The 24,856-nt window shown below is 44.6% G+C and overlaps 2 protein-coding genes across 2 annotated transcripts in view; one reads left to right on the forward strand and one right to left on the reverse strand.

Moving 5' to 3' along the window:
- LOC143285434 (uncharacterized) overlaps positions 1–24,567 on the reverse strand; it is a 56,828-nt gene extending 32,261 nt beyond the window's left edge. Inside the window, exons 1-2 of the mRNA XM_076592699.1 lie at positions 23,624–24,567; positions 14,061–15,110 (exon numbers count right to left, since the gene is read on the reverse strand). Of these exons, the coding sequence (XP_076448814.1) occupies positions 14,061–14,925 (865 nt within the window). The 5' untranslated portion in view covers positions 14,926–15,110; positions 23,624–24,567. The remainder of the gene's footprint in view (positions 1–14,060; positions 15,111–23,623) is intronic.
- LOC143285435 (protein disulfide-isomerase TMX3-like) overlaps positions 1–24,856 on the forward strand; it is a 119,803-nt gene that overhangs the window by 63,224 nt on the left and 31,723 nt on the right. The window lies entirely within an intron of this gene.

Below are 24,856 nucleotides of genomic sequence, written 5' to 3' on the forward strand. Positions count from 1 at the left end.
TCGTCAGAATTGTGGTATTCTTTGTCAACATTCACCTCTTCAGTATAAGAGCCTTCCGCTTGCACTATTTTGATGATGGTAACTGGGGTGAAACGCTGTTAACGTCATCTCTTTCGCCATTCGTATGGAGAGAGTTAAGAAATATATAACAGAATAATAATAACGTAATAATAACAACAACAGCGACGACGACAAAATAACACCACCACCACTAACAACAATAACAACAATAACGATGATGATGATAATGATAACAATGATAATATCAGTGATGATGATTAGAATGATGATGAAGCATCTCCTCTTAAGTACATAAATTTGGTATTTGCCATGCATCACGGTTATATGTCAGTGGTAAAAATGAAGCAGATACTTAAAAGTCTTGCATCAAAACTCAAATATGAATTTTAAATAAATAAAAAAAGAAAAAGAAAAAAAAAAAGAACACACAAGCAAACCCTGCTCTGAACTAACACAGATTTGCTAAATGTCGTCACCCATGTGCACGGAACTTCCAGAAGCATTTCAAGAACAAGGGCGCATGCATCCTCATATATATATATCAAATTGAAAGTCGGGGTTAACTTGGTTAATACCTCCACGCCTCTTTTTTTCAGACAATATGGAATCATTCCCACTTTTTTTTTTTTTTTTTTTCCTTTCTTTCTTTCTTTTCAATTTCACTAATGGAAATAAAACTTACTAAAAAAAAGGAAGTATAATTGTTAAAATTGGTAATTTGTTACACACACACACACACACACACACACACACACACACACACACGAACAATGGTAAGAAAAATTATCCTTGGCACAATTTACAATGGGTACGTTTATGGTGGGGGTATGAGGCTGAGATGTGGTTTCTTCTGGGGAAGATTGTGTGAGGAGGGTGTGTGGGCAGAGGGTGTTACAGAGAGAGAGAGAGAGAGAGGGGGGGGGGACGGGGCAGACACTGTGTGTGTGTGTGTGTGTGTGTGTGTGTGTGTTCTTGTTGTTGTTGTTTTTCTTCTTCTTCTTCTTCTTCTTCTTCTTCTTCTCTTACAATGCATTGTTAAGTGACTCATCATCTTGTGCCACGAACGCTACAAGAGTGTGTTGTATTGTTTCTGTGTTTGGAACGTGACGCACAACTGGACCTTTCGTGTGATAGATGATGTTTAAAGCTGTGAAAGCAAAAAAAAATTCAGCTCCGGTGGATGGGGGTCGGATGGGGTGGGGTGAATGAATAGATAAATGAATGAGTGTGCGTGTGTGTGTGTGTGTGTGTGTGTGTGTGATCAGACACATTGAGAAATAAATACTGCTCAACGTATATAAAACACGGATCGGGGAAGCGGAATGTTATCTACATTCTTGATCTGCACTGCAGGTGAGATTGTCCTCTCTCTGTCTCTGTCTCTCTGTGTGGAAGACGGAGGAGTTCCAAGGACAGAGGGGGTTGGAGCAGGTGTTGCCCAGCCCTGTGACACAATACAAGTCGGCATCTATTCTCCCACTCCCCTTACTGCACAGACATGACAGTGCCAGTAAGATGCCAGTCGGAGTGCACGGCGATTAGTCCATGTGATGTGTCATGTGGTGTCTTTCTTCTAGTTTTGTTGTTGTTGTTTTTCATTGATTGTTTGCTGTTGTTGTTGTTTTTGTTTCTTTTTGGGGTTTTTTTTTGGCGGGAGGGGGGGATACAATACAATACAACTTTATTCATCCACTTGGAAATTAAATTGTGCATCCACAGGCTCGTCACCCACCATTTACAATATCTCAGCCAACAGCCAAGTCCAATACACTCGCAACATGACAAATGTTCGACAAAAGAAAAAAACAAGAAAAAAACACCCCCAAAAAACCAGCAATGCATAAAGCTAAATACACACAAGCAAGTAACACAACACAGTGGGCATGTTTCCCTCCCACACACACCCAAGTCCCCTTACCCTCCAAACACACACACACACACTTTGTAAAAAAAAAATAAAATAAAAAAATAAAAAAAAAAAAACGGTGGGCGTGGGCTTGTGTATTGGAGGATAACCAGAGAGAGGAGCAAACGCGTCCGTCCAGTCCTCTTTTTTTTTTCTTTTTTTTCCATTTTGCTCCTCAGAATCGAACATTTTACCGGGGAACAGTTTTGCACGCAAATTTATTGATGGCGTTGTCAGCTTCACCTGTTGTCATATCATCTGCAAGCCTTACAGGTTCAGATTCTAAAGTAAATACCCGACCAGACCCCATCACCCCTCCTCAGCCCCCATCCTTATCCTCCCTCCCTCCCTCCCTCTTTACGGAACGACGCCTCAACTTCACCAGATTATCACCATGGCTTGGCGGGGAGGGTTGGACTTGGAGTGGAAGGGTTATTTCAGAATTTCCATCAAGGAGACTACTTTTGTTTGTGCCTTTTTTGGGGGGGGGGGGGGGGGGGGGGGTGGAGGGGGGGGGGGGTATGGGGGATTAGGGGAGAGGGGTGTGGAAGGGTGGAAAAGGGGACTACGTGCGTGGGTGAAGAAACAGCGAAATAAAGTGGTAAAAATGATGTTTGAAATAGTGTGTTGTGTGTATAGTAGGATGGGTGGGTGGGGGAGTACGGAAAGAACTAAAGAAAAAGAAAGAAAAAAATCCCCCCCCCCCTCCCTCCCCCACCGGCCCCCCACCTCATTTGTGGATAAAAACACGCATCAAGAGCAGGCCCGATCGTTCTGGGACATCTCACACACACGCACACACTCATACGCAGACTCAACCTCGTGCAAATGCGTCATTCATTTTCATAATTGCGATCTAAGCGGCCTTCTCATTACATTAACCATCATCATCACGACGTGGCAGCAAACAGCCAAGCAGACGGGGTCTGTTTGCCGTGCCGAATAATTCCTTACTGATGAGCTTGCTTGTTTTTGTCCCACCAACATCTCATACTTTTCGGGTTAATGACCAAAAAAAATAAAAAAAATAAAAAAATAATAATAAAATAAAATAAAATAAAAATAATAATAAGAGTAAACAGATGAATAAATAAATAAGTAAATAAATAAATGGATAGAATAAATTTGCTGAAACGGTGTGGTGCAAAAAAAATGTCTTTCGTTTGATAACCATAGAAAGCTGTATCGTGTAATGGTGTGTGAGAGAGAGAAACAGACAGGCAGACATGTTGAAATGATGTGAAACAGAAATGCAGTTATGTATTTCATTATCACGCGAATCTTGTATCTTGTATGTATGTATTTCTAAACATATATGTACTTCTCTCTTTTTAGATCTATTTTCCCTTCTGTTGGTTTTTTGTTGTTGTTTTTTCCCCAGATGGTATGATGTAAAAAAAAAAATAAAAGAAAAAAAAGTAGTTGTTGCTTATTCAGCTTATCATCTTGAAATGATATTTTGCTTTGACAAAAAGAAACGAAATGAAATTTCGTTTGACATGGAAATGATAAGCAATTCAATTGATTTTTTTTTTTTTTCACCTAGCCCTTGGGCATAGATAATAATACTTTTTTTCTTTTTCTTTTTTTTCTTTTTTTTTTTTTTTTTAGTACACACACACAACCACTACCACAACGGTAAAACAAAAACAAACAAGAGAGGCAAGGCCTTCAAGACTCACTTGTGATACACTTAAAAGAAAAAAGTCCTAACGGCAGATTCGAACCCCGCGTGTTCGGGTGAGAAGAAACTGTCTTACCCATTACACTATCGGGGCTCCTTAGCTGACGTTCAAAAATGTAACATTTAAACATGCGTTTAAAAAAAAAAAAAAAAAAAAAAAGGGCGATAAATCGATTGCGGTATTCGCAGTGAGAATGCTGTTTAAATCATATCATTCTGGTATATCTTGGGCATTCAAAAAATCTTTAAGGGCAATTAAAAATTCTTTTTAAGTCCGCGGTAAAGGAGACGTGACTATCGCCGCAATCACACTGCAACATTTAGCCGATTTCTCTAGATCTAGATAGATGTACAAGTTTCAGTTAGTTACACACGGTTGACACGGTCGATTCAATTTCTCAGCCAGTAGATCTATAAAGTCCACTCGTCCTATTGATTTTAGTATTTTCCGGAAAAAGACCACTTGGGTGAATGAACATAGTGAAAGCCCTGTACACTGAGAGTGAAAACACACAAGCTTTTTATGTATTGAGTATAATTTCAAAATGTAATGTTTAAGATGAGAAAGATCAGTTTAAAGCAAATTAAGCCCCATAGCATTAACTACAGATTAATGTCCCATTTTTACTGTCTGCACCAAAGACATGCAAAATAAATATAACTTCCATGCCTAGCAAAAGAATTTCCTGTTTGAACAAAAAATGATAATAATGACTGCTCTTGTTGTTGTGTCAGAATATCAGATCAAAGTGCCACGTTTAGAGAATATATATATATATATATATATATATATAACAGTAAATTCAGTTTGCATATAATTTGGCTTTATTTTTTTGGTGCCCATCCCAGAGGTGCAGTATTGTTTTAAACAAGATGACTGGGAAGAACTGAATTTTTCATATTTTTATGCCAAATTTGGTGTCAACTGACAAAGTATTTTCAGAGAAAATGGCCATGTTAAAGTTTACCACGGACACACACACACACACACACACACACAACTGAACACCGGGTTAAAACACTCACTTTGTTTACACAAGTGAGTCAACAAGGCAAACGAACAAACAAAACTGACGTTACACACACACACACACACACACACACAGAGGGGGGGGAGGGGGGGGGGAAGAGAGAACATTGCCAGAACGAAGGAAATGTCTGTGGTGAACATGATCGAATGACAATGGGAATGATGCGAAACATGAAGATGTTTTGCCATCCGGAGGATGTCAGTGGTATCGCTGATTGAGGAAAGACGCGACATAGCCATGAGATAGAAAGTCGTGTCCGACTGTGATGAGTATGATAGTCAGTCGTGTCCGACAGTTGACCATCAGAACAACAGAGGAGGCAACTGCCGCCCCGCATGTGTGAACTACAAAATCTGATAAAGTGGAGAGTGTCTCGCCCAGGATGCACCCCTACTCTCTCAGACAAGGGGGCTTGAGGACTGTCGGTGTTGGGGTGGTCCCCCCTAAGGCCATCTAGTCCCCAAGACTGCAGCACAGAGAGCCAATGCAAACTTCATGAGTTCAGTACAGCAAAAGACGTCCCGTGTTCGTAATGATTGTGCATTTTCTTTTCACTATGCTTATTGTAAAAAATAAAAAAATAAAAATAAAAAAGACTACGCAATCATTATAATGCATTTTCTTCTTTGCAGTCGTAGCTTTTTGAAGTGAAATTTTCTCTGTCTTTGATAAGGTAACATAATGCATTATTCTTTAATCCCCTTCAGTCGTGCAGTGTGCCATACTGATAGTCTGTGTGAATGTAATTGCTGAACATGACGCATTTTCTCTCCAATCCTGCAGTCTGAATTGGCATGTCAGCTGGCATTGCTGAAAGTAAAAAAAAAAAAAAAAAAAGAATAAAATTAATGATAAATATATGAATGATTAGAATTCCGCACTCGTGACTCGCGAACTGGCGTCTGTCGTGATCTCTCCTCCGTCTGTTTACATTCTTTCTGGTCGTGCGGTTTATCAAGAGCGTTTCCACGGTTACAGATCTTGTATACGTCGTGGCTATTTTTATTTTCATTTATCTATTTTTTCCGAGACGAAAATGCCATTTGGTGCTTCTTTAAATTACTGTACAAATTTCTCTGTTGAAGTCAACCGGCGCGATTAGGTACGATCAGACGAAGCACCAGAACCCGTCATAAGAATGAATGAATGAATAAAGAAATGGATAAATAAACTGATTACTTGATTAAGTGAAATAAATAAATAAGAAATAAAAGACAGTGAGAAACGTCCATATTTCTTATATAAAACGTGCCAAGACAAGCACAGGATATTCAACTCGTGTAAAATTAACTCCATTCAGAGGCTGAGATATACAGACAATTGTGCATATTCAACACACATAAAATGAACGCTTTTATTAATTGATAATTTTTTGGTACATATATATAATCATGAGAATATTCAACATACACAAAATAGAGTGCCCCTCACAAGCTGAGATATACAACTAATTATTCATAATCAACACACATAAAATAAACACCCTTTATAAGATAAGACACGCATAATCATAATTGTGTTGTAGTTAGGCGGTTGGGGTCGGGGGTGGGTGGTGGTGGTGCTGAAGTCGGTGTGTAAAAACGTCGACTACACACACCAGTCTTGTTTTGTTTGCACACACACACACACACACACACAAAACCAACATTGCAGTGGTTTGGGTTCCATGCAGTGTGCTACATAGCTGGCATAGTGACGAGTGCATCGGTACCAGCAAAACGATAATGTCTTTGTGCATCGTTGTCATGCCAGCGTGTGCCCGTGTATCTGGGGTTGTTTTTTTTTTCCCCTCCTGTCTGGCCTGTCTGCATCTCAACAGCGTGTCTCGCTCTCGCCCTTCGTGCCTTATAATACTGACTTCGCTGTCGCTCTGTTGATGTGGTTGGTATGTGACGTTTGCTGTTTGTGGTTGTGGTTCTGTGTGTGGTCAGTGTGTGCTTGGAGGATTGGGAGGCTAAGGGAGGGAGGGGGGATGGGTCTGAGTAGGGATTGATGATTAATATGATGATGATGTGAGAGAGAGAGAGAGAGAGAGAGAGTTATAGTGTGTGTGTACATGCGAACGAGCGCCGTGTATATATATATATGTGTGTGTGTGTGTGTGTGTGTCTGTCTGTCTGTCTGTGTAGTGCGTGTATGTCATTGTGAGAGAGAGAGACAAAGACAAAGACAAGAAAAAAAAGGCACACGTGCGTTGCGTTGTTTTATTTTATTTCTCCCCTGCCTTTCCCCTCCTGTAAACCTGCTTGGCAGTGGCTGTCCGGGGCATAGCAAGAACCTCCCCTCCTTCCCTCAGAGGCTGCTGGCAGGAGTACAACCAAAGCACCGCCGTGTCTTTTGATGTGGGCTTAACGCCACGTGCTTGACATAAGTATCCTGTCCTTTGCCTGTCGTCTGGTAGGAACGTTACGAAGAGGGGATGGAGGAAGGAAGGGGGTGGCGTGGGGGAGGGTGGCGGGGTTAGGGGGGAAGAAGCGGGGTTACCCATCATATCATTGCTGGCTGCGTCCATGAACTGGTGGTGTGTTTGGAGTTGTAAAACTGTTTCTAACAGCTTACAGCGAGTGCAGGAAGAGGTGTTTTAGGGGGTGTGGGGGTAATTGTCATTGCTGACGGCTGTTTTTGGTTTCCGAAATGACTGGTTTATGATGCGCCAAGCATGCCGCTTACGCAAGCGGGAATGCTTTTTTTTTATTTTTTTTTATTTTTTACTGCCATTTTCATTAGGGAATAAAAGTTTGAACAGAGATAGGGAGATAGAGAGAGGGGGGGTGGGGGGGGGGAGTGGGGATGGAGAGAGAGAGAGTGCGTGTGTGTGTGTGTGTGTGTTTCAGGTCAGTTTTTTTCCATGCAAATTTTTTTTTTCTAGCGGTTTTCTTGCGTTCTTTTCTTGATTGTCTTTTTCTTCGTCTTGCTGTTCGTTGGTTGTTGCGGTTTTTGTTCCATCTCCTTTTTTTTCCGTCCTCTTTTCTTTTGATATGATATATATATCATGATATATAATTTATATTAAGTTTGCCTCTAAAGCATTTCTTTTTCCTTTTTTAGTAATAATAATGATATTGTTATCCACTTGAGGTCGAAAGGACAGAAGGAAAAAACAAGAGGAAAACTAATAACATTATTAACATTACTGTTATCTGTTTTCCTTACATTTCAGCTCTCTCTCTCTCGTTCTAAAACCTGGGAGATCGTTTTTGCATTTTGTTGGCATCCATACTCCATGAGCAGACAAGCACTGGGTGTGGATGGTGGTGTTCAGCTGTGTGGAATTTTCAAAATACTCTGATTTTATAAAGGTTTTGCAGCTGGAGTCTGCTGGGATATGGAAAATATTATATAAATGTGTGTGTGTCCATCAAGAGATACGAAAGCAGGGGAAGAGAGAGAGATGATGATGATGATGATGAGCGAATTTTTTTTTTAAGCCATAAATCGTAGACAGCATGCAAGCAGCCTGTCTGGAATTTTGATCTGCCCCGATGCACTCGACTCTACGTGGGGGTATACATACAGGAGGGGCATGCTGGCAGCTCCGCATGAAGCAGCTACTCCCCATAACAGCTTAGGGAAAATATTTTTTGGTTGGGCTAGATTTTTTTTGCTTGTATGTTTTGTTGTTGTTGCTGTTGGTGTTTACCATTACTCTTCAAGTAAAAGTAGTGTGGAAAAAAAAATCAGCATTTTGATTGTGGTTTCTCAACTTGAAAAAGAACTAACAGAAGAAGAAAATGCTTTGTCTTCAAAGCCCGTGATTTTTTCCCCCCCAGTCTTCAGGGATGGCAGTGATGAGATGGCCAGGTGTGCGAACTTCTTTCCACATTATAAAACGTCCTCCGTGCTGTTAATCACTTTAATTGAGGATAGGTAACTAGTTGAGACTTTCGTGTGAAGCTCCTCCTTTTCCTCTCACCTCTAATGTTAGGGACAGAGTAAGCGAGCGAGAAAGAGAGAGGGGAGCTAGTGTGTGTGTGAGAGAGAGAGAGAGAGAGAGAGAGATGCACTTAACCTTGTGTGCAAGTGGGGGATGGGGGGGGGGGGGGGGGGGGGGGGTTAAAGGAAGGGGGTGAGGGGGGGCGGGAAGAAAGGTGGCATGGGGGCTGGGAGAGGCGGGGTGAGGGAAGGAGGGTGGGGATGAGGAGATGGAATGTAGGAATGCGCGCTGCCCCCATAACGCATAAATGAAACAGATATTACTGTTATTTCTATTCCGACTACCACTGTTACAGCAACAACTACTGCTGCTTGACCCATACCAAACACACGTTTCAAACGTGTCATTATAGTCCTATTATGCAGTGGGAACACACGCGAATACACAGAGAGAGGAGAGAGAGAGAGAGAGAGAGACCTTGCCTAACATTGTCGTCTCTTCGTGATTTCAGTTCGTTTGATTGATTGGTAATGGCAGTTTGTTTCAAGTCCTCGTGGTTAGTACAGTAGCAAGGTCCTCCTCACGACAGACCAGTATGTCATTACTGTCACCAAGCGGTCGTTACCCTGACAAGGAACCCCCCCACCCGAAATCATGTCGTTACTGTCTACTGATGTTGTTCCGCTGTTGTCTGTTCTGCCGGTGTAACAGCTCCAAACTACCCCCCTTGCTGGCGTTTACACCGGGGTCATTTTGGCCTAGCCTCAAATGACCTCCCAAAAACCAGCCCGATTCTCACACAGAGAAATCTGTTGTGACAAAATGTAATACTCTTACACAACAACAGTTGGCGTCAGCTGTTTGAAGTTGGGGTCAACTTGACCTTGAGGGCGAAAGACAATAGGTCGTACAACTCAAACTGTTAAAGGACCAACAGCCAAAAAGCGAGGAACAAGGATCACGAATCGTAGTCCACTGAAGAAGAAGTTTCAGATGTCGATGCTTCGTGTGTTGTTAATGTTTACTGTGCTGGGGGAGTTAGGAGTGGTTTGTTTATGCAGAGATAAAGGAAGGAAAGGTGCTGACCTGTTCATGGTTATGATTCAATCCTCCCCTTTCACTCTCTCTCTATCTCTCTCTCCCTCTCACACACACACACACACACACACACACACACACACACACATACATACATACATACATACACACACACGCGCGCGCGCGCACACACACACACACAACCCCCCACCCCTACCCAACAAAAACACAGCCACACACACACACAAAAAGACAGACACCACTTTTTCTGTATTTGGGGGGTATTCTTAGCTGATGATGATTGGTCAGTTCCTGGTACCTTTATTCAGTGAGACAGAGAGGGGGAAGGGGGTTGTGATGCGTGGTGGGAGGGGGTAGGGAAATGATCACCTGCTTTGCCATACAAGGGTAAGTGGCAGGAACAGAGATTCCCCCACTCAGAGGAACGAAAGTTCACCAACGGTGGACGTCTGACTCCGTGAATACGAATGAGCTCTGGAGGAAAAGCAACTCCTCAAAACTTTCATTTCTTCCCTACTCCCCACCCCCCACCCCCAACCCCCATCAATCTGATTCCGGATCTCCCAAAAGTCGGATACTATAGGACTCGGGAGATTGGAATCTCTTTTTCCACTTAATTTTTTTCCCCTCGGTTGATTGTGGTGATAACAAGTTCAGGCGAGGACTCGGACTCCACAGGGAGCACACGAAACAAACTTCTCGCCTTGCCTTGCCTTGCCTTGGAACGCGATCTGTAGAAAGGTTACTTAACTGATTGGATTGATAACAAGGTCAAGCGAGTGCTCGGAGCACGTTTGTGGAATGGATGATGAATAAACATAATGGTGGTTGAAAAGTTTAAGGGAGGGTGGAGGGGGGAGGGGCTGTATAATAGCTTGAGGAATGTCGAATATTGGGTAAGCGCTCATCATGCTGAGAGAAGGCCTTCAAGGTAAAGCCGCTGGGATTTCATAGGGTCTTTGTGCCGCGCGCATTCTCCAACTGGATGATTGACTATCTACGCGGGTATCTCAGACTCGATTTTCCTCTGTCTATGTGGATATATCCGGCTCGATTTTCTAGAAATCTGTGTGGTATGCCTGGCTCCATTTTTTTTTCTTTTTTTTTTTTCGGTCTTGTCACAGTTGGGTTGGTGGAATAACGAACATGCCGTGCTATGTGAGTGGGGTTAATCTGGATAAATATGTTGTTCAGACGGACAACAGAACAGGAAGAATGGAGAATTTATCCCCCAGCTAAGTTACAGTTCTCCAATTTCGTAATGGATCGCGATTCACGTTCGAGACGCGTAGCTGGAAATATGCAAGGGGTGTAAGGTCGAGAAATGACGTGATCTATATGTATTTCTCATCTAACGTGTACTTCTCCTGTTCTTTTGTATCTTCTTTCACCTTCACCTACTTCTCATCGTCGCCCCCACACCCACACTCCTCTCCTTCCTTCTCTGTTTTCCTCCTTCCTTCTTTTGTTTCGTGAGTCTCACCTACCGTGTAAACATCTTCCAGATGTACAGTTATCCATGAATCTTCTGCTGATCATTCAGTGCATTGTGGACTTGCATGATATCCATCTTCAGTATGCAGTTACTTACGCACAAGGCATAGTTACTTCCTTTCCATCCCCACCACCACCACCTTTTCTCTCTGTGTCTCTGTCTGTATGCATATCTATCTATCTCTCTATCTATATATATATATATATATATATCCGCACCTTATATCATCATGTCAATAAACAATGTTTAAATCGATTATTTAGAACATTATTGTAAAATCAAGAACGCACACGCGCAGACTTAGTATACACATGCACGCACGCACGCACAGAAAGAGAGAGAGAGAGAGAGAGAGAGAGAGGGGGGGGGGGGGTTGCGGCGGGGAAGAGAGCTTACTCCGACACATTCTCATTTCTGTTGTTCAACATTCTGAAGAAACAATCCGACAGCGTGCTTATAGCGATAAATTCTGCTTCCGGTTCTCTTCCGGTGGCGATTTTCTTTTAAACAGAAACTGCTGTTGTTGAACTGCTTATCACTTAAACGCACACACACACACACACACACACACACAGAGGAGGGGGAAGGGAAGGGGGAATAGGGAGCGGCTTGTACATCACAATTATAAAGTGTCAGACAAAACAGCGATGATAACTAATAACCGCGTGTTGCAAGTAGCATCAGCATCAACAGCAACAATGATGAGTTGATGACAGCGACGACCATCATCATCATCATCATCAGTCACAACAAGCATTTTCACCATCCCAAGACTGACAGTTGAATGTGTGTGTGTGTGTGTGTGTGTGTGTGTGTGTGTGAGTGGGGTGTGTGGGGAGACAGGGAGAGACTTCTCTCCTCCAGGCTAAATAACAAGATTTGCTCCTAGGCAGCACGCACAAGAGGGTGTGGGGAGAGAACACGATCGCTTCAGTGTTGTTGGTTGGTTTTCGGAAGTTGCAGCTGCACCGAGGGACCCACGTGGTTGTTCTCCATATGTGTGTGTGTGTGTGTGTGTGTGCCATAGATGTGGAAGCGAGAGGACACAGTCATGCATGTCTCTTCCTCTGGCTTTGCCCATGGCAATGTTTCATTCGCACCTTGATCTGGACGGTCCACCATCACTTTTTTTTTCTTCTTCTTCTTTTTTCTAAGTCTTACAGTGTGTGAACAAGCTGCGGATGGCTTGATACGGGTCTTTTGGTTGGTGTGTGTGTGTGTGGTGTGTGTGTGTGCGTGTGCGCCATAGATGTGGAAGGGAGAGGACACAGTCATTCATGTCTCTTCCTTTGGTTATTTGCCCATGGCGACGTTCGGCTCGCACCTTTTATGTGTGTGTGTGTGTCTGTGTGTGTGTGTGTGTGTGATACGGGTCTTTTGGTGTGTGTGTGTGTGTGTGTGTGTGTGTGTGTGTGTGTGTGTCACTCTCTCTCTCTCTGGAAGGGGATGGGGTGCCCTTGGGGGGGTAGGGACGTACCGAGAGGATGGGGGGTGTTGGGGGCTGGAAGGTGGGTGCTGAAAAGGGTATGAGGTAGGGGTGGAGTGACAGCCACTTACGCTCTCAACATACCCTTCCTTTCCCCCTCTCCATGTCTATGACTGCGTGGTATGTTCTCTTGTACCTATGTGATGCATGCGAAAAGGGTCGAGCGGCTTTTCCTAACTTTTTTTGTTTCGTTTTCTGCTCCTGTGTCGGCCATGTTGCATGATGACATGCGCGTGCACAGCACTTGCAGTTTGGGCGACGTGCATGGGATTTTGGAGGGTGTGCATGAGAGTGTAGAAATGGGGTGGAGGGGGTTACACATGGGTGTGATATGTGTTCTTTGTCTGTGTTTGCGTGCGCGCCTGTGTCAGAGCTAAACGTTTAACACTGGCATTTACTCGGCAACCACAGGTGGTAAAGGAAAACTGTCTGTCTGTCTCTCCTGTTTGTCTGTCTGTCTGTCTGTTTGTCTCTCCCTCTCTCTCTCTCTCTCTCTCTCTCTCTCTCTCTCTCTCTCACACACACACACACACACACACATAAACTAAGAGGTTGGGAGTGGGGATGATATAGCTGATCTTTGCAAACATGACACATGCATCACGATACCTGAAAAGTTGCCAGGACAGCAGTATGGCACGCAAGTGAGAGACGCTAGGCACGCCTGCATGTTAACAGCATGTGTGTCCCGGAACCTCTCCACAGTGAGAGACGTGGCTGGTTTCGGCCCGTACCCCTCTTTCTTAACCTGCTTCTTTCGCTTCACTTTTTCTTTCTTTCTTTCTTTTTATGGGGGTTGGGGTTGGGGGCCTAGATAGTGAACATGCGTAAGTTTGTTTCTATGCATGCAAGTGACATCGATTTATACATACATACATACATACATAGAATAAAGATTAAAAAAACAACCAAACAAAAAAAAACCAAAAAAAACCCCCAACTTAACGTGTATTATACAGAACAAATTTTAAATAGAGCGGGACAGGATTGGGTTAACAGAATATATGCAGTAACCTGCATGGTTGAAGAATGTCAGTTTAAGAATGTTTGTTTGTTTTTTGTTGTTTTTTTGTTTGTTTTAATGAATCGGGCATAAACTAAAGACTGGCCAGTGTGCGATATATACGAAGAACGGAGAGGTGAAGTAAAAACATGGGACACCCAGGGACTGGACGAAAGACAGTTACAGTGGCGGTGACAAATGTTTTATTGAGAGTCAAATGGAAAAAGTGCTGAAAGCTTTTTCAAACCATGTCCTATCACACACATTTAAAAAAAAAATCAACGGTTTGAACACACGCAGAGAGAGAGAGGAGAGAGAGAGGGAGAGAGAGAGAACATGAAAATTCAACGTAAAACAGAGCAAACAAATTCAACGTAAAACAGAGCAAACAGATCTCTCTCTCTCTCTCTCTCTCTCTCTCTCTCTCTCTCTCCCCAACCTCCCCCTCCTCCCATACACACAGAGGGAGAGAGAGAGAGATTCAAAAAGAGCCTGACTCACCTCTGAAGTTGACGGACTGGTCGGTGACCCCGGGGCAGGAGCGCACCTTGGCCACGCTCTGCACCTGGAAGTCCTTGACCGCCGCCTTGCCGCCGCCGCCGCCGCCCCCTTGTAGGCCCCGCGAGGAGGTGGGCCCTCGGGTCAGCACGTTGTTGACCTCCACCACGTCCAGCAGCACGTTGGACAGCTTCTTGTTCAGCGACTTGTTGATGCGCCGCTGCCTCTGCAGCTGCCGTTGCACGAAGACCATGGCCCGGTAGAGGGTGGTGAAGTTGGACGAGTAGGCCCCCAGCTGCCGCTCCGCCTGCTGCAGGGCCGAGCTGTGGCGGGACAGCGTGGAGTTGAGCTCCCGCGTGCGCACCATCTCCTCCAGGAGGCGCCCCTCCAGGTCTTTGACCTGCGACCTCAGGACGCCCACGTCCTTGTCGCTGCTGTCGGGTCCTGGTCGTCCCCCTAGCCCCGCGGCACGAGAGGCGGCAGCGGCACTGCCTGCCACGGGTCTCCGCGGCTGGTAGATGGATTTGGATTGGTTAGGGAGGTAGGGGGGAGGAGAGCGTCTGCTAGAGGGGGAGAGCGGGGAGTCTTTCCACGGGTTGTGGGGGTCCTCACCCTGGCCCGGCTGGGCGTCTGCCTGCATGACGGGGCACTTGGACACGTCGAACTCGTTGACCACCAGGGTGTAGGAGCAATGGGCGCTGTCCACGCGGGCCTCGTGCGCCTGCCGCGCCCACACCCCTTCCCCTCCTCCTCCGATGAGGACCGCCACCACTGCCAGCCACCACCCCATGGCCGGGTAGAGGGTGTGGGGGGAGGAGCAGGTGCTTGGGGTGGTCCTTCTTCTTGATGGGCAGGAGAAGGTCCACATGGTGGTGTTGGGGTTGTGGCCGCGTCGTCGGTCGCCGCCTCGTTTATTGTTGTTGATTTCTGCGCTGTTGTTGTTGTTGTCCCCTAGTTGTTGGCGTCTCAGTTTCGCTCTGATGGTGTGGTGGTGGTGGTGGTGGAGGTTGAAGAGACGTCTTGCTGCTTTGTTGTCGTTTTTTGTTTCATCACCTTTAAAAAAACAACAACAACAAAAAACCACAAAAAACAACTATTGAGTTCGGTTGTTATTGTTTTCTCACCATCACTCAGTGTCAGAAGCTTTTTATTCTTCACCATTTGATGTCCCCCATAGACTGGAGAAAAAAAAAGAGAAAAAAAAATTATGAAAAAAGAAACGATTGCACAGCGAAAAGTAATCAAGGAATTTTTTAATTATTTTTTTTACACACACGCGCGCGCGCGCGCGCGCACGCACACACACACTCAAACAGAACGGTAGGGATAATGGGTGGGCTTTTCACGTATGCACGTTATGTTTGTTATTTGTGCATGACACACACAGACATGGAGAAAGGAAGAAAGAGAGAGATTGAGTGCAAAAGCATTATCGTGATGGGGTCTTAAACTTTTATTTTTGTTTCCGAACGTGTGGGTGCGTGCGTTCACCAAACTATCAACAGGAAGACATATAAAAGAAATGTTTGCACCGCGGCGTGAATGGAGCGATTTTGCGCGCGCACGCGCGTGCTTCCACCCCCTCTCCCCCCTCCCTCCCCCCCCTCCCCCCCAAAAAATGGTGGTGCCCTCCACTGATATAAAAATATATCATTTTAGATCAGCGGGTGTCCGCCCTCCTTCCCGCTCCGAGCACCGCCTTCTGTGCTGTCTGTTGTTATGGAAGCCTGACAAACTGCCCGCTTCCCGTCACATCAAAGGGGGGATTAACTCCGTGCCCATCGCCACTTTGTTTTCCTGTCAATACTCCCTTACCTCCCCCTTCCTCACTCTTGACTTCGGGGCCAGCCTGTGCGCCTAGACAGACGGGAGGTCACGAATCGGCAAATGAGCTTCGTCAGCAACCGATTTTTTTCCCCCACTTTCGTTCTTTCTCTTCTGTTTTTTAAACCTCGCCATACGGTTTATGCTGCAGGCATACTCCGGGTGTGTGTGATCAAAGGATAGTGCTGTGATGTTCAAGCCACGCGAACACCCTACCTCTCTTCCTCCCCACCCCCTCCTGAGATGCGTTATGTACTGTCTGCCAAGCTAGTGAAATAAATATTTGTAAAGAATCGGAACGACTGTGCCTTTAACGGCGTTGGGGGTCCGAGTTCACTTAGACAAGATTATGTATAAACCAGTTAAGTCAACAATTATTATAGACACCAGCTGCTGAGATAGCGTTTTTAAACTAGAGAACGTATGGACAGGGGATTCATTTTCTATCCTGACATACCAAATTGTGTTCTCAAAACATTTTTATATATATATACAGGATGTCTTACGGACTCAGGTTGTATTCGGGTGTAGGAATGAAAAGTGCAGATGCATCAAGATGAGGGAAACGCAGACAGGTAAACAAACGGGCAAACAAATAACCCAGATGGAAAAGACATAAAGCTATGAAACTTAAAAACGGCGATTCCTCATTCCTATTGCCATTTCCCTGTTCGCTTGATTCCATGGGAGATAGACGATGGGTCTTCTTACCGCTCTCCGTTTGTTTACTAAAGCATTGATGTTTACTATTGTTGTTTTTGTTTGTTTTTTTTCCTCCCACACGTCTGAAGTAAACATTGATCAACATCAGGACCAGACATTTGCTGGCTTGTGTGTGAACAGCATAGAAACACATCAGTAGGTTAAGACCAACGCCAAATCCAACTAAAAAAACAAAACAAAACACGTTTCTCTTTCTCTCTCTGTTATCACGTTTCTGTGTATATACGATCTTTATCATCAAAATGACCAGTTTCTGCAAAAATGCTAAGATTGCCGCTGTGATTACTTTATTAATCATTGTAGATATCGTTGTTATTGTTACCAGTTATCGAATCGGGTTTTGTTTTGGAAGGAAGAATCATCCTGGCGTTCAGTGAATTAATATTTGAGAAAATACAATTATGTAAGGTTAGCTATCAGTCACAATTTAACAAAGTATATATATTTGTAAGGTAAGTCCGGCTTTGTTTTTGTTGTACCTAACCAAAAGCACTGGTGCTCAGAATGACACCATGGCTGTCATTGGCTGTTGGAAGTTGGATCAAAATTTCGTTAAAGAACTTTGGGTAGATCGGGAAAGTTTTGTTTTTGAATTAGTTGTTGCTGTTGGCCTGGCTTTTTTTTTTTTTTTTTTTTTTTTTTTTTTCAAAGAGGGAATTAGGGAGATCAATATCAGTGAGAGAGGCATGCATACACACTAACGCGCACACAAAATAATTTGCTCTCACTCTGTCTGTCTGTATCTCTCTCTCTCTGTCTCAACACACACACACACACACACACACACACACACACACACACACACACACACACACAACCCTCTGACACATACATGCACACCAATCCCCACCCACCATATTAATCCCCTACCTTCACCCTACCTTTCCCCCATGCAGTAGACACCTCACAAGACCCCCAAAATAATGCTTTTCGTCACGACGACCTGCCCCTGTACTGAACGGGGGCCATGCAAAGTCCCAGGCAGGTGATGGTTTGTACTCACCACCCACCCACCCCTACACACACACACACACACACACACACACACACACACACATACATGCACACCAACCGCCATCCACCATAATCCCTACCGTTACCCTACCTTTCCTCCATGCAGCAGACACCTGAAAAGACCACCCCCAAAATAATGTTTTTCGTCACGACGACCTGCTCCTTTTACTGAACAGTGGCCATGCAAAGTCCTAGGCAGGTGATAGTGTACTTGACCCCACTCCTCCCCCCGCCAACCACACCCCCCTCTCCCCAAACCAACCCCCCTTCCGGCGCAGATGACAGGTGTGCATTTTGGCCATGGCTCCCATGCACAGCCAGGAAGTCTCCCTCACTCCCCTCCCAACCTTAACGGGTAGTCCGTTTCTCCGGGCCACCTCTTTTAACTGTGTGTGACTGAAGGTTACGTATCTACTAGAAGTGTGCGTGGGTGTATGTATGAGTGAGTCCTCTCGTTCTTTATCCTTTGTGTTCTATTCTTTTTGTCTCTTTGATAAACAGAACGTTTTTAGTCGGTTATTTGTACACCCGTGTGTGTTTGTGTGGGATGGATGGACGTGGGTGCCCGTGTGTGTGTGTGTCCTATTTTTTCTTTACTTTTTCTTTTTAAAAACAAATTTCTTTTCTTTTTTATCTTCTTTTATTCATTTTCAGGGGTTTTTTTCTCTCTTTTTTTCCATTAAGAAATACATATATTTGGCTGTATCCCTATGCCCATGTGTGTGTGTTTGTGTGTGCAATTGCATGTGTGTGTGTGTGTATTCAGGTGTGTGCATGCACCCGCGAAAGTATGGGACGACAAGGGGAAAAGATGGGAGGAAAAAAAAGAAAAAAAAAAAAAAAAAAAGGAAAATACAGGAAAGAAAAGAAAACATGGTGTCCTATATCTTCACCTTTCTTAACCGTCGCACCTGTCATATGTACCCAAAATCCCTGCCCCATTAGCAAAGCATCGTCCGTACTGCCACAAGATGATAATTATTATGCCAAGCTACAACAACAACAACTACAGCAACAGCAGCAGCAGCAACAACAATAACAATAACAACAACAACAAACATGCAGCATGGCGTGGCTACTTCCCAGCCCCTCCCTCTCTACTAGTAACCCAAATTCTCCGATCCACTTCTGCACCACACACACAGAGGAGCCGTCACTGTTTTTGTTTCCTTTCCTCATACATCCACTCCCACGCTTGTAAAAACAGGCTTTTTTTTTTTTCCTTTTTTTTTCTCTCGCAAATTCCTCAATTAGGCGCTCTGCCAGGGTAGCCCACAGCAGCTTGAAAAGTGCCAGCGTGTCAAGACTGAGCCCCCGGCAAGGTACCTCACAGACAGACAGATGATGGAAAAAGGGAACTTGGGGAAGAGGGTTGTGGGGGCAGTACAGGAAGAATGGAAGTGGGTGGGGTTTGATAGAGTGTTGGGAGAGTGGGCATGAACGAAATGGCAGAAAACAGATGTGTGAGTAAAAGGGGTCAGGCATCTGTGAAGGAAGTTGTTGAGTAGCTGTCCCCCTGTCTGCTTGTCTCTGCATGCAGGTCGGTCGGGTTGATCGGTGTGTGTGTGTGTGTGTGTGTTGCGTGTGTGAGTGTGTGTGTGTGTGTGAGTGAGTGTGTGTATGTGTGTGTGTTTTTGTGTGTTTGTGTGTGCGCGAAAGTGGCACGTACCGTGTGTGCGTGTGTCTGTCTGTGTGTTTGTGTGTTTGTCAAAGTGGCGCATACCCGAAGAGCAACAGAAAAGAGCCCCCACTTGCGCACGATGTTGAATATGAACTCATGCCCCTTATTCTGAAGACCAACAAAAAGAAAAACCTGATATTTAGCACGGTAAACAAAATTAATATACACAAAAGTATGGGGCATATAATCGATATTACGTCCAAATGGATGCACACACCAAGCGAATAGATTCGCTATTTGGAGGACCCGTGCACTCTCAAAACGGATCGTTTGCTTTTGGTGCAGGAACACGACCATCTTAGGTTTCCCTCCACTTTCTAACTATCAGTTCCTTTCAATCCCGCTTCGAAAACATAATTGTATCCTATTGCTGGATTTTGTTATTGTTACAGTCATCTTTGTTATACGACACTGGTTACTGTTACACCCCACAATGGTCAGTGTATGGCTCACGGCAGTCCATCACTATGATGTCAGTGACTTCGGAGAAGGGATCGCAGCCCAATGGCAGACGCAAACAAAAAGTAATGCATGCGTACTGTGGGGAGGCAATGGCAGATGTTGGGTTTCGTCTCCTGTCTTTGCGTGATTGATGCTTGTGGTCAAGGTTCTTGGGTTTTTTTATATGTTGTTGTTGTTGCTTTTTTATGTTGGGCACGTGCTGCTGCCAGAAAAAGCTAATCTCTGTTCCTAAGTATAGACTATGAAGTTTGTTTATTCGTGTATTCGGAGACTGCTCCATTGTAGACAGCCAGTCGGACCTGCGCTGCGGTCAGTGGCGAGGGCTTCCCACCCAAGGGTAGTGATGCTGCTGGTCCCAAGGGAAGGAACCTTTCGGGCAGTCCTTGAAGCGTGTGAGTGGTCTTCCGACTGCTGAACGTATGCCGCTGTTCAGTCTCAATACAACATTCCAAGTCTGAAGTTTTTGAGATCGCCAGTTTGAGGACCCAGAGAAAGCTTGGTTATTATATCTACAGTGTGTCTTGTCTGTCTCTTATCAGACTTCAGTTTTTTTTTTCAAAATCAAGCCATTCCCTTTCATAGCATTTTTTTTAATTTCTTCTTTTCTGTTTACTTCTGGCTGGTAAGAATTAATTGAACGGATCCTGTTGCAGAATTGCACTTTCTTTCAAATAATCTTTCCGTTCAATTATTATTTTACAATCTAATATGTTGTCTTGTTGTTGTTTTCTTTGATGTTTGGAGTGTGAAAAATTTGTTAAGAAATTAGATCAGTAAAGCTTACGTGAAGCCCTTTTTTTCATTCCTTTTTATAAGGGATATATCAGTGCAACCGAAAGTGGGTTTCTTTAATTCTGCCTTTTTCAAGAATGTAATTCTCTTTTTCTTCTGTTGTTTTCGAGTATTTTTCGTTTTCGTTGTTTTTGTTGTTTAATTTTATAAATCAACAAATGAATTAGATAGATTTCCGCATCTCATCGGTACATAGCCCCGTGCAGACCTGCTAAGCGCCCCGAATCACCATTTAGTGGAAAAGGTCCACCACACACGTTTAAGATACCTGCTCTCGATTGGTCATGGACAAACTACGATTCCCAACGAACATCGTTATGGAAAACCGATGATGGCTGCATACCTGTCAAGGTATTCAGAGTTTGACCCTGGCGTGTTTCGCCAACCCGCCATTCCCGTGTCAGGTATTCACCCTCTCTCTGTCTCTCTCTCTCTCTTCCCCTCCCCTCTCTCTCTCTCGCTCACTCACTCACTTTCTGCTGTTTCATATCGAAGTTTTATCATTTGGAAGTGTTATCAGGCATGTGCCATTCCAACGTCCAGACCGTTATCAAACACACCGGGAACCAGCAACGATGAAAGTGATGTATTTGGTTGTTGTTTTTACACACACACACACACACACACACACACACACACACACACACAGAGAGAGAGAGAGAGAGAGAGAGAGAGAGTAAGTTAACAGGCGAATCGGAATGACACCATGGAAACTTATCAGCGGTCCGCTAACGCATTAATCTGATTCGAAATTGTGCCCATGAAGTAAAGAGCTGAGAAAATTCTTGAAAACACTTTTTTTTTTTCCTTTTTTTTTTCTGATAGAAAAGTCGTTACGGTAATGAATCACCTGTTGCTGAAGCGTATGTTTTACTTACTCTCTGAGCTTTCACTCTTCGTAGTTCTCAAAGTGATGCTCTCTCTCCCCCATATTCACTCCGAAAACTTAACTTCATCCTCATCCTCCGGTAACCTTGTTATCCCCCCTACACACACACACACACACACACACACACACACACACACACACACACACACACACTCACTCACTCACTCACTCACTCACTCACTCACCAGCTCATCCTCATCCTCCGGTAACCTTGTTATCCCCCCTACACACACACACACACACACACACACACACACACACACACACTGACTCACTCACTCACTCACTCACCAGCTCACTCCCAATACTACCATCCTTCACTGAGATCACACACGCACAAGAGGCGACCAGATGCTATGTGGAATGTCCGACCAGTCGTTCTCCCAATTGTTGGCACCGTTTTGTCTTTTTTCCGCGTTCGTGATCCGGGCAGCATCTCTCATCATGCAATGCGCTCCGTTTCTATTCTAAATGTACGGGGCTTTTTTTCACACACTTTTTTTTTTCTTTTTAATAGTAATCATCACTCAGGCACGTGTACACATACGTATAAAAGATTTCAGTGATTGTTTCAACAGATTCTTAAAGCTCTGTGACGGCCGTCCATATCGACTTACGCTAAGTACATGACTTGAGTCGATAACTGGATGTGTGTGTTTGTTCAGTTTACTGAATGGCCCCAGATCCGTGACAGCACCACGATAGGATTTTGCCGAATACGGGGTAATAAATAAGGGAACACATGAATCACCGTGACCTGCTCCTGTTGGTTGTCCCGGATATTCTGATGGGTCACATGGTCTCTCTCTCTCTCTCTCTCTCTCTCTCTCTCTCTCTCTCTCTCTCTCTCTCTCCATCCCTCACCTCCAACCCCCCGTAGAGAGAGAAGAAGAGGGATAATCACACATTATAGTTGTCGTTGTATGGTGGATTCTAGACGGACCAGTGCCTTTGCTATGACAGTCCTCCAAGAAACTGTTGAGGGAGGGAGTCAGAAGGGAAGTCCGAAAGAAAAAAAAGAAAAAGAAAACAACAAGCAAAGAAACAAACACAATGGACGGGGAAAACCATTTCCGAAGGACCAGGCTATGTAACACGCAACGCAACCCACAAACCTGGAGGACTCTTGTGAGCAGTTCTTGTATTTTTGTACGGCGCCCCAATCAAGACAATCATCAAGGCACAGCAAGGAATAAAGTGACGCCTCCAGCACCCCACATATAACCGAGAAGACAGATACCATTTGCTGCAACGACGGGACCAGGTCAAGATCTTCCGCCTGAGGACTGGACACAACCGCCTGCTCCACCACATGCACAAAAAGTTTGGCATTGGACAGAGTGGAGAGTGCCCTTGTGGTGAGGGACCAATGACAACCGACAACATCCTTCAAGACTGTACGACGCATACAGCATCCAGGAGGAAGTACTGGCCAACACCGACAGCAGTGGAAGCCAAGCTGTACGCACCCTGGAGGAGCTGCGACGGACGGCAGCCTTCATCGAGGACACCGGGCTGCTCATCTAACGGGAGGCGAACGAGGAAGAAGAAGAAGAAGTACGGCGCCCCAATGACTCTTCACAGAGTTAAGAGAGACAGACAGGCATACAGACCACGCAGACTTTCAACGTTCGGGAAGGGTTTTGCAAAGGGGCACCTATTGACTAATACATTATAATATAATGCAACATAATACAATAGAAAATAATACAATAATCGCAGCAGGTGGTTTGGCGACAGTGAAACGAGAGAGGGGTGTTACTTTGTTTCGCTGTTTTGAATTTTTCTTTTTAAAGATAAAAGTGGAAAATTACTTAAGTTCCCATTTTCTTCGTTTGGAAAGAAAGTCTGCATTGATGTGTAGTCATGCCCCAAACCCATACCTGTGTGTGTGTGTGTGTGTGTGCGCGCGCGCGCGCGCGTGTGTGTGTGTGTGTGACTGATAGGCGATTTTACTTAGACGAAATTCCCTTCTAATTGAGAAAAAAAAAAAAAAATATATATATATATATAAGGGTTCTTTTAAATTTTTCAATCTAACATTGTGTGTGTGTGTGTACATGTGTGTGTGTGTGTGTGTGTGTGTGTGTGCATTAAGTGCAATCAGTGTAATAAAAACAAAACACACATGGTTAAAAAAAAAAAATCAATAATATTTTAAAAGGCAGGAATTTCACTCACCGGTCGCTCATTTGTTGTAACCGATTCCTCGGCCTCTCGATTCAAACACCGAACAAAAGATTCCCCCAGCGAACTCAAGTAGTTATTTTACTCCCGATGTACCACTGTCAAATGCCGAATAGTTAACACGCCTGCTGCTGCCTCATCAATATTAATCATCACCGCCACACACGCAACACTCCGAAGTGCAAGCACAACGAACTATTTCCGGACGCGGGCTTCCCCCACCTCCACACACACACACACCACACACCGAAAAAAAAAAAAAAACCCAGAAAAAATGAAACACGGTCGCTAGCTTACTCAGCATTCTCAATCAAGTCCGCCCACCATGGAAATAGTCCTCCTGCTCTTCTCATTCCCTCACTCACGCCTTTCCCTCCTTATCCATCAATCACCGGCCGGCCGCTCCGGGCAGAGTCGTTCATTCGTTCGGAGTCCTAGTCGCAGCATCCCGTTGAAGTGAATATCAAGTGTCACCCAGTTCCTTTTTCACTTCGCTGTGATTGACAAAAGTTGCCTGTTGGTCTTTTTTTTTCTTTTCTTTTTTTTTTGTCTTTTTTTTTTTTATCCCAGACGATGGTACTAGTATTGTTGCAGAAGGTGGTTGTTTTTGTTCACGTTGATTGGCTGGTCTGTCTATCTGTCTGTCTGTCTCTCTTTCCACTTGTCTCTCCAGGCGAACTTCTACAATAAAGAAAAGAACTATTTGCTGCGGCCCCCCACCCCCAGTATGTTTGGTTTGTCCTTCAGCCGCTTGAGAAGACAAGTCTGAGTGGACCTTGTATTGTGTCTTTTTCTTCTCTCCCCCTTCGCTGTCTTTCCGTCTGTTGTATTCCAGTCAGACAAGTTTCTCTGTGTGTTTATTCTCGGGTTCGTCTGAGTGGGGGCCGCCGCAACAGCAGAGCTCAGCGTTTTGGCTGGCCGCTGTTTTAAAGGATGCTCTCTCTCTCTCTCTCCTCCCTCTCCTCTCACTCTCCACGTCCCTCCCCTCCCTTTCGTCCCACTCCCTCTCCCTGCTCCCTTCCCCCCTCCACCTCTAGCATTCCATCTCTATTCCAGCCCATGCCTCCTTTCTTGACAGTGCGCCAGATCGCGGCACGAATTACATTGTATCAAGAATATCTGGACGGGGTGGGGGTTGGAGGAGGGATGTATGCGGACGGCCCATTCTTACCCTCCTTCCCCTCCCCATTTCCCCACCGTTTCCTCACCCAATCCACCCACGTCCCC

The sequence above is a fragment of the Babylonia areolata genome, chromosome 9 (genome assembly GCF_041734735.1).
Source record: "Babylonia areolata isolate BAREFJ2019XMU chromosome 9, ASM4173473v1, whole genome shotgun sequence".
NCBI classification, from domain to species: domain Eukaryota; kingdom Metazoa; phylum Mollusca; class Gastropoda; order Neogastropoda; family Buccinidae; genus Babylonia; species Babylonia areolata.